This window comes from Tetrao urogallus (assembly GCF_951394365.1).
Source record: "Tetrao urogallus genome assembly, chromosome: 2".
Lineage (NCBI taxonomy): Eukaryota > Metazoa > Chordata > Aves > Galliformes > Phasianidae > Tetrao > Tetrao urogallus.
Window position 1 is genome coordinate 95,576,908 of NC_136814.1, and position 15,089 is coordinate 95,591,996.

The 15,089-nt window shown below is 45.1% G+C and overlaps 1 protein-coding gene across 1 annotated transcript; it reads right to left on the reverse strand.

Moving 5' to 3' along the window:
• Positions 1-8,048: 8,048 nt before the first annotated feature.
• Positions 8,049-14,517, reverse strand: ODC1 (ornithine decarboxylase 1; the record flags this gene model as incomplete). Its single annotated transcript, XM_079532978.1, has 10 exons — positions 8,049-8,190; positions 10,098-10,312; positions 11,016-11,128; positions 11,217-11,379; positions 12,718-12,801; positions 13,116-13,197; positions 13,345-13,479; positions 13,749-13,921; positions 14,064-14,237; positions 14,404-14,517. The coding sequence occupies 10 exons, from the start codon at positions 14,515-14,517 to the stop codon at positions 8,049-8,051; spliced, it is 1,395 nt and encodes a 464-aa protein (XP_079389104.1).
• Between the last annotated feature and the right edge of the window lie 572 nt (positions 14,518-15,089).

The following is a 15,089-nucleotide window of genomic DNA, read 5'->3' on the forward strand; positions in this document are numbered from 1 at the left end:
CATTCTGCTTCTTAAATAGTATCCAAGGGCTTAGTGGGAAACTTCAAAACTTCAACTTTTCCAGCAATTTAAGTGAGTATTTTTGCAAATTACATGTTTAGTAAAAAATCACCTAACTTAGTAAAAGTGGATTTTGGACAAAAAAAAAAAAAAAAAAAAAAAAAAAAAAAAAACCCACAAAACCACAGGCCCATTTTTACCTGGCTGTATTAAGCCATGTAATTATTCTTTCATCATGGAGATATCCAGCATTCTGAAAGCTCCAGCTAATTACTTTGTCAGCTCAGACTTCTCTGTATGAATTGCAGCTCCTGTTACACTAATTCCACGTTGTGTCATCGCCTTCTAAATAAAGTTAGTGCCTGCCTGCTTGTGGCTCAGCAGCAGCTGTGGGAGCAGAGGATGTGCTGGGCTGGGACCTGCCATGCTTCTGAAGGGTTATGTCCCTCAGTGCCACTGCCACGCATCTTCTGAACACCTCCCTGGATGGAGCCACACGACGCCTAGCGCAGCCCCTTCCTATGCTCAACCATCTCTCCATGAAGAAGCTCTTCCCAGTGCCTAAGTTAAACCTCCCCTGGTCCAACCTGGGATATCTTTGGTGTCTTCTCTGCTTGGTCCCCAGTGCTGAGGGCTGCAGCACCATCCTCCCAGGCACATTTGGTTACCTTTCCTGCACCCCTCAGTGAGGCATTTCAGCACCTTCCTAGGCTTTACACTGCATCTGGCCCACAGCAGCCTGACACTGGGCATTAATGGTAGGCCATGGTGCATTGCAGTGAACATGCACATGACAGAGAATCATGGAATCATCAGGATTGGAAAAGACTCTAAGATCACCTAGTCCAACCATCAGCCCCTTGTCCCTCAGTGCCATATCTACCCTTCTCTTGAATACCTCCAGGGACGGTGACTCCACCACCTCCCTGGGCAGCCTGTGCCAGTGCCTCGCCACTCTTTAGGAGAAGAAATGTTTTCTAATATCCAGCCTGAACCTCCCCTGGTGCAATTTCAGGCCATTCCCTCTTGTACTAGGCATCCTGCACAGATGTTCCACCAGATTCTGGTGGTTCCTTGGGATCTGGCTCATCCCTCTTCTGCCCCAGCTCCTGGAATGGGTTTGCATTGCAGAAGACAGCAGAACCCTTGCAGTCCCACTCCTCCTCTTCCTTCTTTCCAGCACTTCCCTGGTCCCCTTTCAGAGTAACTCATGGCTTCCCTCCAGAGCTGGCAAGCAGGCACAGTGCTGGCAGCTCACTCCTCGGGGAAAGGTGGGCACAGCACAGCTGCCATTAATAACCAGAAACAAAACACAAACACTGTGCACTCTTTCCTTGGAGAAAATAAAATAAACTCAGCCAATTCAGATGTCAGTGTTGCACGGCTACAGTTATTCCTCTGTTGCTTCCCTTCTGAATTGATATTTGCAAGCAGGCAGCTCTGGTGCTGCTGAGGGACGTGGGCTGATCTCAGAGCCACCTCTCTGCGGTGCCATCGGCTGACACCAGTCCCATTGCCATTGTCCCTACAGGGCTAAGCAGTCCAACAGAGCACTACTCCCCTGCCAGGATCTTTTCATCTGAACAGATTTACCTCCCTGAGGTGCTCTCTGTTGTGCTGCAGTGGTGGAAGGGCTGTAGATGGGCAGAGCAAGAACAGAGCAGGTTGGACAGACCTCTGGCAGCAGGGTGCCCAGCACCAAATCCACTGGCATCTGGAGAGCTTAAAGGAGGAGACCCAGCATCTCTGGTCAGGCTGTGCTGTCACCCACACTGCACAGAAGTGCTCCTGGTGCCCAGAGGGAACCTCCTGTGTTTCTGTTTGTGCCACTGCCTATTGCGCTGCACCACTCCCACCATACGTGGCAGAGAACATCTGCACAGCAGTGCTAACTCAAAATGCCGCAGGAAAGGTTTACAGCTGCCCATTAAAGGGAACAGCAGCAAACTGCTGGAACCTGGAGGTATTCACTCGAGTGTACTAAAAGAGCAGAAAGATGAGAGTGTAACCTCATGCTTATAGCAGCCTTTGGCAAACAGGATCCCAGATTATTGTATTTTTTAAATTACTGCAGGGAAGCACAGGAGTGCCACAGCAGTCAGCCTGAGGTTGGAACCAGAAAACAAGAAATAGAAGCTACAGTGATGTGCAGACATTGCAGATCCTGGGATAAAACTGATACATTTGGGAAAATGTAGAATGGGTTGTTACAAATGGGAATGATGCATCGTAAACCTGTGAGCAGGCTTTGCAGTAATGCAGCCATAAACCAGCTGAAAAGGGGCAGAGGGAGAGACAGTGAGATAGGGGTTACTATTGGAATGGACCTGTCTGGGGCAAAGTGCTGCAGGAGGGCTTCTCAGTGCTGTGACTGAGCAATGGGAATGTCATAGGGTCACAGAAGGGTTTGGGTTGGAAGGGACCCAAAACCACTCCTGCCATGGGCTGGCTGCTCCCCACCAGCTCAGGCTGCCCAGGATCCACCCAATCCAGCCTTGAGCACCTGCAGGGATGGGGCATCTGCTGCTCTCTGGGCAGCTGTGCCAGGGCCTCACCTCCCTTTGAATAAAGAACTTCCTCCTAACTTCTAATTTTAGTCTCCCCTCCTTTAGCCTAAAGCCATTCCCTTTATCTTATTACCTTCCTGATAAAGACCCCTCCCCCCCTTTCCTGTATACCCCTACAGTCCTACAATCCGTATAACCTTGAGCCATAAACAGCCCCTCGCCGTTCATCCCTGTGGTACTGGGAGCAGACAAGCCTCAGTTCTCAGCCACACGGATCTCCGAGCCCAGGTGTTCACTCGGCGGCCACCGTTTGGAGGGCGTCTCAGAGACGGACTCGGCAGTGCAGCGAAGGGCAGCGAACGCCGCCTCCGCGCTGGGACTGCGAGCGGCTACTGCCCCCTGCAGTCATCCATCCCCCTGCAGCCACCCATCCATCCATCCCCCCGCAGCCATCCATCCCCCTGCAGCCACCCCCTGCCCTGCAGCCATCCCCCCAGCAACCCCTCTCCTCTTCTCCCCTTCTCCCCTTCTCCCCCCCCTCCCGCACCCTTCCCCCCCCCAAGCTCAGTTCATTTTCAGTAGAGTCAAACGCAGTGATTTAGGTAGCTAAGGAGGAATGTGAACGGAAGATATTTGTAATTCTGGTACAGAAGCCAAAGCAGAGCCAGGGAGACACCCACTGCCTTCAGAGTGCAAATACAGCAATGTCTGGAAACACCCGAGTTGCTCCTGTACAGTGAGTTACTCTTCTGGTACCGATCAGTGCTTATTTCTAGAGAAAATTAAATATAATTACAATTGCAGTTATTGATGTCCTTTTTCTTCTTGACAATCAAATAACGTTCATTTGAGATCTTCACACAATGCTTTCAGAATCTCAGAATCATAGAACGGCTTGGGTCAGGAAGGACCTCAAAGATCATCCGGTTCCACTTTCTGCTGCAGGTAGGGAGGACACCCACCAAATCAATCAAGCACAAGATCAGGTCACTTGAGGCCTATGCCAACCATAGAGGGATAAAGCACTCCCCACCCTCACTGGTGGGCTCCCACTTTTCCAGCTGCCAGGATGAGGGGTGCAATTTTAGAGGATCAATTTCTCACTTCTTTTTTTTTAATATGAAACTCCATTTGCACCACAGAATGTCAGTTCACTTCCAGCACAAGCCATCTATAGCTAAAGGTGGGTTTATGGAAGGAGTCTGAACTTGTTTCACATCCCAGGTGGCTTCACCACTCAGAGAGGAATGAGGTGATGAGAAGTCATGCCCTCATAGGTTCCCTGACCAACCTGGTGCCCTTTTCTGATGGCATAATTGCACCAGTGGACAAGGAAAGAGCCAATTATGTAACATATCTGAGCTTCAGTAAGGCCTTTGACATGGTCCCTCACATCATATCCTACTCTCTAAATTGGAGAGATGTAGATTTGATGGGTGGACCATTGGATAGATGAGGAACTGGCTGCAGGATTGTACCCAGAGAGTGGTGGTCTATATGCCTGGATGGGGGTCAGTGCTGGGACTGGTTCTCTGTAACATCTTCATTAATGTCACTGACTGTGGGATCAAGTGCACCCTCAGCAAGTTTGCAGATGTCACCAAGCTGTGAGGTGCAGCTGACATGCCTGAGGGATGGGATGCCATCCACAGGGAGCTAGGCAGGCTGAGCAGTGGGCCCAGGTGAACCTCACGAGGTTCAACAAATCCAAATGCAAGGTCTTGCACCTGGGTTAAAGCAACCATCATTATCAAGGATTGAGAGCAGCCCTGCTAAAAAAGACTTGGGGGTAATGATGGATGGCAAGCTGGCCATGAGCCAGCCATGTGCCCTCACAGCCCAGAAAGCCAACTGTACTCTGGGCTGCTTCAAAAAATGTGTGACTAGCAGGTTGAGGGAAGTGGTCCTGCCACTCTACTCTGCACTGGTGAGACCTCACCTGGAGTACTGTATCCAGATGTGGAGTCCACAGTACAGGAAAGACATGGACCTGGGTCATAAAAATGATCCAAGGGATGGAACACCTCCCCTGTAAAGACAGGCTGAGAGAGCTGGGGCTGTTCAGTCTGGAGAAGAGAAGGCTCTGGAGAGACCTGAGAGCGGCCTTACAATATCTGAAGGGGGGCTGTGAGAAAGGGACAGATGCTTTAGCAGGGTCTGCTGTGATAGGACAAGGGGAAATGGCTTCAAACTAAAAGAGAAGAGATTTAGATTGGATGTAAGGAAGAAGTTTTTTGCAACAAAGGTCGTGAGGCACTGGCACAGGTTGCCCGGAGAGGTGGAGGATGCCCCATCCCTGGAGACATTCGAGGTCAGACTGGAGGGGGTTCTGAACACCTGATGGAGCTGTGGGCATCCTTGTTCATTGCAGGGGAGTTGACTAGATGATAACCTTCAAATGTCCCTTCCAACTCAAATGATTCTGGATTCATCCTGGGGAGATCTTTGTATTCCGCTGTGGTATGATATACTTTTTCCTTTAGTGATCCCAAGAGACAGGCACTGTCACCAATGAGCAGTGACCATCTGAGCAGCAATACCAGTCTGCACTTGTGCCAGCAAAGCCTACGTGTTCACGGTGTGATAGCACTGTACAGAGCATGATGAGCTAGAAGAGAGCTGAAAAACACAGGCTACTCTCTTGATCAATTAATGGGGCAAAACTGAGCAAAAGCTTTGATGGCATAAGCTTGGGGAAGGGAAAGCAAAATAAACCATAACCGTTCGCTACTTTATTAGATCATTGCTGTGCTACATGGTACTCCTACCAGTGCTAGCCATCAGCTAGCAAACCCCACTGGTTTTCACACAAAAGCTGTACAGGAAGGCTGGCTGCTCCCTTAAAGTGCTAGGTGTTCTCATCAGACACATCTTACGGAGCATGGGCTGAGGCTATGAAGTACCTGCTGTAAAGAAAGATGGTGAAGAAGAGCTGATGCCAGCTGTATCTCCTCTGGGGAACGCTTCTGAGTCCATCATAATGCTCATCACGTTGCCACGGTCCTGGCCTCCAGCTGAAAGAACCACATGGAATTTTGAGACAGAAGGCACTGGAAGAGCTGAAGCAGCAAATTGAGTTAGCTGCAGCTCAAGGAACTAAGCGGCAGCCTGCCAAATTCCTCTCAGGCAGCTTCCTTCTTAGCTCCCACACCCTACTGTGCTGATGCTACCTGCTGGGAATGGCCTTCCCTGGCAGGGAGCAGAGGAAGCTGGATGGCAGTGGCTGCCCATCAGGGCAGAGCAGATTTTGGCACCAGTTGCTGTGCAGATGTAAACACCCAGGGTCTCATAACAGCTGTGCTCCCTTCTGGCCCAACCATCCCCACACACACAGGCTTGCCCATGTCTCCTTCAGACACCTGCAGTCTCTTCCAGCAGTACTTCTGTATTCCTGCTAATTTTTTTCTTCACAGGTCAAACACAGTTGTCACAGAGCAGCATTTAGTTGTGAAATTGTTGCACTACAAAGTTTTGCTTTATGTTTGTTACTTTTCCTTTCATATTAAGAATCATCAAGTTCCTATTAATCCATGGAAGCTATAAGCAAACCCCTAGTTTGACTGCAAGGAGCTTGACATGAGATGTAAGCTATCACCATGTGCATGTTACTGCAGTTTGCAGCAAGGTGGTCCAGCAGCCAACAGACAGTTACTGCATACAGGAGAATAAATGCAAGCACTATTTCAGTCACAAGTTTGAAGCTAGGAATGAAGTAACTAAAAATAAGCACTTGCTGCTTCAGGAGAATGAGGGATGTGGAATCATTGCCTCTGTTTATCCAGCTCATTCAGCTGTGGGAGAGCTGAGGCTCCACTAAAAGCAGAGGGTGAAGATTAAACATTGTTTTACGCAGCTGCTTTAGCAGCAGTGCAAGCCCTTGGATGACCTCTTAAATTTAAGCTAATTTGGAAGATCAACTTACTTCTTTCCCTCCACGGTACAGAGGCTTGCTAAGGTACGCCTGCAGCTCAAGACCGTCAGGCAAACTGAACAGAGCTGGGACCTGTAGCACGTTAGAAATACTTTGCAATTTCGGCCCAAGTGGCAATAAACGAGCACCAGGTCAGCTGGAGGTCAGAATGATCTACCCCAGTAAGCATTCCTTGTGTTAGCTCCTGTGGTTTACTTAGTTATTACATTTACTCTAAAAACTTTCGTTCAATATTTCCATAAGGTTAAGTAAAAGCTGTAATGGTATCACATGCATAATAGGCCGTGTCTCATCTGCAGTTCTGCATCCAGGCCTGGGGCCCCCAACGCAAGAAGGATGTGGAGATCTTGTAAGGGGTCCAGAGGAGGGCACTGAGATGATCAGAGGGCTGGAGCACCTCTCCTGTGAGGAAAGGTTGAGGGAACTGGGCTTGTTCAGCTTGGAGAAGAGAAGGCTCTGGGGAGACCTCATTGTGGCCTTCCAGTACTTGAAGGGAGCGTATAAACAGGAGGGGGAACAGCTGTTTGTGAGGATGGGTAGCGATAGGACAAGGGGGAATGGTTTTAAACTGAGACTGGAGGTTCAGGTTAGATACTGGGAGGAAATTTTTCACATAGAGTGGTGACACACTGGAGTAGATTGCCCAAGGAGGTTGTGGACGCCCCATCCCTGCAGGCATTCAAGGCCAGGCTGGATGTGGCTCTGGGCAGCCTGGTCTGCTGGTTGGTGACCCTGCACATAGCAGGGAGGTTGAAACTGGATGATCTGGAGCTAAATGAACTAAATTGTGGTCCTTTTCAACCCAGACCATTCTATGCTTCTATGATAGATGAGACATAGAATCACTCAGCCATTTAACATGGGTCAGGTACTGCCTTGCTCTATAGTCAGCCCCACATAAGTTTCAGCCTCTTTTCTGCTTACTTGTTTTAACCCTTCTATATGTACCTTCTGTAACAAGCAACTTGTCAAATGCAGCCACAGAACCTGTGCTACATCTTCATTAATAACCAGATACGCTTAGTCAGAAGCTTACAGGAATTGTAGACTAGTACAAAACTTGCACATTTGGCTCACACAGTGCAATGTTAGCCATGTAGAAAGACACGCAACCCCCATGGAACTTCACTACTACAGTTGTCAGAACTTTTTCTAGTCACAAGCCCTGACAAGTTGCTTAATGGTAAGGGTTGGAGAAATGGCTCGTGTAGTTTGTAACAGCTCTCCAGGAGAGGTGAATTTGCTACAGATCAACCAGCACAGGACCAGTTATTTCAATATACTTTTATTTTAAAACAGGTAGGTCACAGAACACTAAGCTTAGCCCATTCTGCCGTACACAAGCTACAAATACTTGTTTGACAGGTGAGGGTCAGACTTTAGTAGCATACATGAAAAGTGAATAAAAATCCATATAAAACAATATTCAAATAGTTTCCATAGGAACACAGATAAATGTGACCCATCTCCTAGTCATTTTTTGTTGCGTTTATGCCAAACCTAAACTTTTAAAAAACACTTAAAAATTCTAGCAGGAATTAAGTTAATGGTCCCCCAAATGCCCTAAATTCAATGACTAAACTTGCAGTTAGTTTCTCAGTATTTATTATTTATACATTAATACTAGCTGAAGCACAACTTGCTGGATACTCAATTCCACTTTCACAGGCACAGGAGAGGGGCAGACTAGCAACATCCTGCTCCTCCACTTCAGCTAGGAACTCCTGCTCCTTTATCTGTTGCATTAGTTGCCTAGAAAGAAAAACAGCAACAGTCAAAAGAGTATTTCACTACAACATCCTAGAACAGATAGATGAAATAGTTTAGTTACTACTATGTAGCTACCAGAACATGAAATTGATGGTTTATAATCCAGACATTATTACTAAAACAAAATAGCAAAGCACAATAGAGTCTGCACACGTCATCTGCAGTCTTTAGTGTAAGTGCCAGTATTAAGCTGTTTCACTGTTTCCAAGTAGGATCTCTATATCTGCAGATACAGATATCAGGACCTACATTTTTATACCACACACCATACAGGTTTCATGACTTACAGGTCATTCCAGAATAAAATTCATTCTTCCTTTCCCACACCATCACATTCTCAGATACCTTGAATTTCAAGTGAGGTTAACAGCAGGAATGTAAGGGAGTTGGCAAAGGAGAACCACAACTCCCTTCATCCTCAGACACTGTACCAAAACAAGCTCAGTACAAAAGAACTTCAGCTAATAGTTTTTGACTGCTTATCTTACACTGCATGCAGAGAAAAGTTGTGTTACTGCATGGTTGCCCACATGATATGCACTCAGACACAGATCATCCCCTACACATTCTGCAGCTAGAGCTATAAATACAGCTGTACACTTAAACATATAGAGCACATATCACAAAAGCTTTTGTCTGTGCTGAAAAGACATGCAGCACAACCTCACTAATTATATCTCCCTCAGATAAGGGTTAGCATATGCTAGTAGAATTTTCTTGCCAAAAAAAAAAAAAAAAACAAAAAAAAAACCTCTAAGAAGGGGTGAAAAGAACTGTAGCCTTGGACAGTATGGCTCAGCTCAAATATTACTATCTTAACTGAAGTCTACAATGAAGAAGTTAACAATTCCACAGAGTCACTTTAAGTTTCAGACAAGTCTGAAGTCTAATGGGAAGCCTAAAACTTTACATGACACAGCAATGCTTCACTTGACTGGAGGTGTCACTAAAGGTGGGGGAGGGAAAAGCCAAACAACAGTGCAAACTTTGTTTATAGGAAGGCAAGGCTAATAAGAGAATGGAGGAAGCCTCTTTTACAGCTAGAACTCTCCCAGATTTAAGAGTTTACAGTAAATCTCAGAACCACCTGATCCTAGCCAAACATGCTAATACTGCTGCCCAAATACTTTCTACCATTTTAATAGGCAAACTTCAGTAGAGATAAGGACTTCCTCTTCTATAAAAGTGGGTTTTTGTGTAAGTCCATTAACCTGCTTTTGCAGATAAAAACATCCAGATTACTTTTAACTATTGTTTAAAGATGCAGTTTTGCAGTATTCTGGTACTTAAGTGACCTTGCTTTCCTCCTCTATTTTAGGGTTTCCTGTGGAGATCCAACAGACTGCAGTAAGCAACAGTCCAGAGCTCAATTTACGCCCACAAACAGCTCTCAAACAGAACATACTGTGAAGCTGCACAGTTAAGAACTGTTCCTCCACATTCCTGTCCCTTACAGTCAGGATTCACTTTCACTAGGCTTTCCATTTACAAGATAGCATAATATCAAAACGGTGATTGATTTGTCTCTGATCACTGGCCAGAGAAGCTAACTGTAAAGAATCTGTAACTACCCTGTGTTGTGCAAGACTGAAAGACAAGCTAGAAACTCAGGTTAGTGAATGGACTTGTAGCATTCTCTCTTTAAAAGTGCTTCTAGAGACAAATACACCAGAGCAAAAAAATTAATTGGTAGTATTATGATTTTCTAAAAACATGCAAAGACTACCACAGACGTCACTTTTCACATTAAAATATGTTTTTCCAGACAATGCAGCAGCTCAGCCATGGCACTGTTTGATACAGCACAGTCACAACTGATAGGCTTTTCACCAGTTTCTCTAACAAGAGCACTTGGCGGATCAAGTTATTACCATATTTAAGTTACTAACCATGCTGGTCGTGACATCACATAATGTATTGTTGGCCTCTGGAATCCGTTGAAAGTAGAAGCTGCCGCAACAGTATAGGCACCCATGTTTTCAAACAGGATCCAGTCACCAACTTGCAACTCTGGCATGTTACAACGCTCAACGATACGATCCAGGCCATCACACGTTGGTCCCCATATGCTGCAGGAGTAGCAGCTGTCATCTGGTTTAGGCCGCTACGGAGAAGAGTCTAATTAGTCTGACAACTGAAACAGCTTCCAGAACTAATGTCATGACTGATGTATGCACAGCACTCTGCCTCTTCTCTAGGAAGAGGAAGAACTGGTTGCAGGTCCTTCTGCACCCTTGGCTCTGAATTAAGTTCCACTGAACGCCTCCTGTCTTAACATCAGATTCTGGCTATGCAGAGGGAACAGTGAACACAAGAGACTGCTATGAGAAGGGCAGCTCTCCTATGAGGACAGGCTGAGGGAGCTGGGCTTGTTCAGCCTGGAGAAAAGAAGGCTGCGGGGTGACCTCATTGCAGCCTTTCAATACCTAAAGGGAGCCTACAAACAGGAGGGGAATCAACTCTTTGAAAGGGTAGTTAGCAACAGGACAAGGGGAAATGGTTTGAAGTTGAGGGAGGGGAGATTTAGGTTGGATGTCAGGTAAAGTTCTTTACAGAGAGAGTGGTGAGGTGCTGGAACAGCTGCCCGGAGAGGCTGTGGATGCCCTGTCCCTGGAGCTGTTCAAGGCCAGGTTGAATGGGGCCCTGGGCACCCTGGTCTGGTATTAAATGGGGAGGTTGGAGGCCCTGCATGTAGCAGGGGGTTGGAGCTTCATGATCCTTGAAGTCCCTCCCAACCCAGCTGTTTTGTGATTCTGAGGGATTTGTCTACAGCCAAACTACCAATGTGCAATACTTGTGAAACGTACCTTTTGCAGAACTGGTTTAACATGTGCATGATCATACAAGATGCAATTGAACGATCCATAGACACCATCATTCACGTAATACATGAGTGTTTTGTCATTCACATCATCTTCATCTGGAAGAAGCAGAGACACCAGTAAGAGAGTGCTTGAAAAGAAATGTCCAGCTAGGCTAGAGGGAAGACCAAGTCCAGATTTACATACCATCAGAACCTGTTTGCTCCTTTACTACAATTTTTTTTGCAATGATATTGACTGCCAGTGTGAAGGCTGATGCAACATAGTATCTTCCTGGCTCTGCAATAATAGTTACTTCAGAATCCAGAGGAAAGTACTTATCCAGTGCTGGGTTGATTACACTTGTGATCTAGGAAGTAACACCAGTTGCAAATATTACTACTTCAGCAGCTACCCAGATACTCTTTTTAGTCAGGGATGACTCCCATGCTCACAGTAATGTACTATTCAAACACACAGATTAGAATACAGAAGTGGCTTACTGTATCATTTGCCTTTGCTTTATTATATTTGTGGAAGACAAAAGCAGCTTAAAAACTTAAACATGAGCTGTTTGGTCACTTAAGTCTCAGTGAAGTCACCCTTCCTAGTCTCATTAAACCAGCATTAGTGCCCCATGTGTCAACACTCTTCAATTCCTGGTCTGTTTCTCATTCTAATAATAATGCAACATCCTCCAGTTTTCTGCATCCCAGAAAAGTCATCTCACAGGATTTTAAGACTACAGAAATCTTTGTCATCATCCCTGGCAGTGTTCAAGAGGCGTCTGGATGACGTGCTGCGTGATATGGTTTAGTAGCTTGTGGTGGCAATGGTGATGAGGAGATGGTTGGACTGGATGATCTTATAGGTCGTTTCCAACCTTGTGATTCTATGATTCTATGATCTTGGAAACTGTTGCCTTCACAGCTGCCAAATTATCAGTGATAAAGCTGCTTCCAACCACTGCATGACTGCCTCATGCCACGGAGCCCACTCGCAGCATCATTTGCACTTGATATTTCATACAAAGCCAGTACAACACTAGGAAAAGTCAGCTTTCATTAACAGGTATAACAAGCAAGGCAACATTAGGCCACATTACAAGCAGATAATTCACTCTGCAGGACTTATTTGATGCCTCCTTGTGTAAACACATCACACTATTTAGCATCACTTTAGACTGGCAAGTGTTCTGACAACACTGCCCTACTAAGTCCCCTTAACAGTAAGCCACTTTTTCTTCTGAAAGTAGGTATTTCTATGAAAGCAGACTGGAAAACTGATCAAACAAAAACCCATACATTCCTAACACTAGTTATAAACCAGATCGCTTACTGATCTGGTGCTCAAAGCCACTCAGACCGTATGGGTGTTCAGGGTTTTCTTATCTCATGTGCGAGCAGCATCAATTCACAACACCTGAAGTAGACAATCAACTGGAAGAAGTTTATGCCAGTCAGAATCAAGTCTGCAATTAAAACCTGCTATACAAGTTCAGCATCTCCACATACTTATGCATTCATTTAGCTCTATCTTGCAAGATAATCTAATTTTCCAAATACAGGCTCCTCTTTTCTTCTCAACTCCATTTCTGACCAGACGTTCTGTTATGAGCGTGCCTTTATACCAACAGAAGAGCTAGGTTTTAATACAGTGCAGCATTCAGAAAGACACCACAACCCAGAACTTCTTAGCAAAGCTATACCTCTTCAAATTTAAGCTTGACGTCTTCAGAGCCGGGGAAGCCACCTCCAATATCAAGCAGATACATACTGAAGCCAAGTTCAGCCTGAAGTGAAATCAAGTGGAATAGTGTTAAGAAAAGCCTTTGGTTTATCGTTTTAGCTATGAACAAAGAAATAAATCAGTAAGTCATTCTATTAAGATTTGAGAACAGGGCTAATTCACTGGGGTCTTTTAATAGTCATCTCAGTTTGAGCTGCTAATTTTATTGAAGAACTGCTATAGTAAGCCACCAAGACCTCAGAAACGCTACCATGAAATGAGCAGCTTCAACTTCTAACCCTGTAACAGTTCTATAATTGATTCAGTTTTGCCACAACAGTTAAACAGGAGTTCCGAGCTAAATAGAACTGTACTTACTCCCATATCAAACACACAGCGGGCATCGGAAATAGCCTGAACAAATGTCTCTGGGTCTGTACATCCACTTCCAACATGGAAGCTAGAAAGAGAAACAAAATATTAGCTGGTCTTTGGTAAGTCAGTAAGTTCACATAAAACATAAGTCACAATACACAAGTGCTTATCTGTCGTCAGCTACATCACTTAAATCTTATTCCACGTGGCTGCATTTTGAAATGGAACGCACCTAACTCCAACAATGACAAGGTCCAGCTCTTTTGCACGCTCCAGAAGCAGCCTGCTTGTCTTAAGAGTAGCTCCAAATTTAACACTGAGACGACAAACTGCTTTGGAGTCATCAGTTGTGATACGCAGCACTAACCTGGAAATAGGGAAGAAACCAAGTTTTAGAATAAGACATCATCAGGAAGGTAAGATTTTAAAATGAGATCAACCTTAAACATACAAGCTTTCCTGTCTGCCTCCTCCTAATGTGCCAGTACACAGGCTTAGATTTCAGTGGCTGAAGTCGGCTTATTATCTCATAATTTCACATCATATCTTAAAAAAAGAACAAGTTGCAACTAACAGCAAGTGTTTCAGTAACTTGAGAACTCGAGCAGGAATTATGAAACAGCTAGGATAACTTACTTGGCTTTTGGATGGGCCCTTGCAATTTTCATTAGTTCTACTTCACTATCAAATGTCATCATCTGTACACCGCTGCTAGCAGCATGTTTGATTTGAGACAGTTGTTTGCAGGGATTTGCATATATTATTCGCTCAGGAGGTACCCCAACGCTCTGAACCAGCTGTATTTCCGTCTAGAGAGAACAGGTTACAGTAAGGATATATCAAATTAATGAGAACAAAAGTGACAGTGCGTGCTTATGCTTAATTGTACACAAACACTTCACAGCTGAGCATGTGCCAGCACCACAGATCAGAACACAGACGAGGTCTTACCTTACTGGCACAATCAAATCCCGCACCAACAGCAGCGAGAGTCTTCACTACAGCTTCACTGTCGTTACATTTGACGGCGTAGAAGGGGGTTACTCGAGGAAGGGCTTTATGCCACCGCAAGTGCTTCTTTACTATGTCCCCGAGGTCAGCAACATAGAAGGCATCCTTATCATCCTAGAGCAAACACACATATTGAAGTTGCAAGCCACGGATAACAGAATAAGTTTGGTCAGCACTTGAGGAGGGAGTTGCCTTGCAGAAAATCCACAGAGGCAACTTCTTCCCCTAGTTTATAAACCTGCAGTGTCACGAAATGCAGTCATTTTCTTCTCATACTTACAGAAGATGACACTTCATTTATTTTTTGGTCAAGGATATCCTTGGCAGTAAAGCCCTCATCAAGGAAGGTGAATTCAAGTTCTTCTTTGCTGAAGCTACCCATGATTCCTGACATTCCAAGTTTAGGTGGAAGGACTTGAGTGTAAGCTGTTGATACAAAAAAATAAACAGCCCACAGACAAATGTTATTTCATTTGAAGTCATACAGTTCACATTCACTGTTTCAAATCCATGCAGTCATTACACGGTGGTCATAGAATAGATAGCTATGATTCCCACAGTGGTTACTGACAACCTTAATTAAACGGGTGACACATTAGGTTTAATCAGAACCAACAAGACTCTCTATAAAGCAGCCATGTCAGATTGAAGGCAAGCTACCCTCTGTTCAGCAAGTGAATGATGCACAGAATCTATCAAAACTAGTAATAGCAGATACTATTTAACTCCACGAAGTTTCCCTCATCTTTTCCTTTGCTTCCACACCAGTTACTGTTAATGTTATGGCTAGTACTGGTTTCAGTGTAATTACCACTTTTCTTAAGCACTACAGTAACTCAGCAGCTCCTGGGAGAAAGTTTCCAAGTTATTTTTGACATAATCAGAGCACACTGCTTACCTCTGAGCAGCAACAACTCTCACTAATTCAAAGGAAACTGAATATCTGGCTCTATCAGTGGTTTGGAC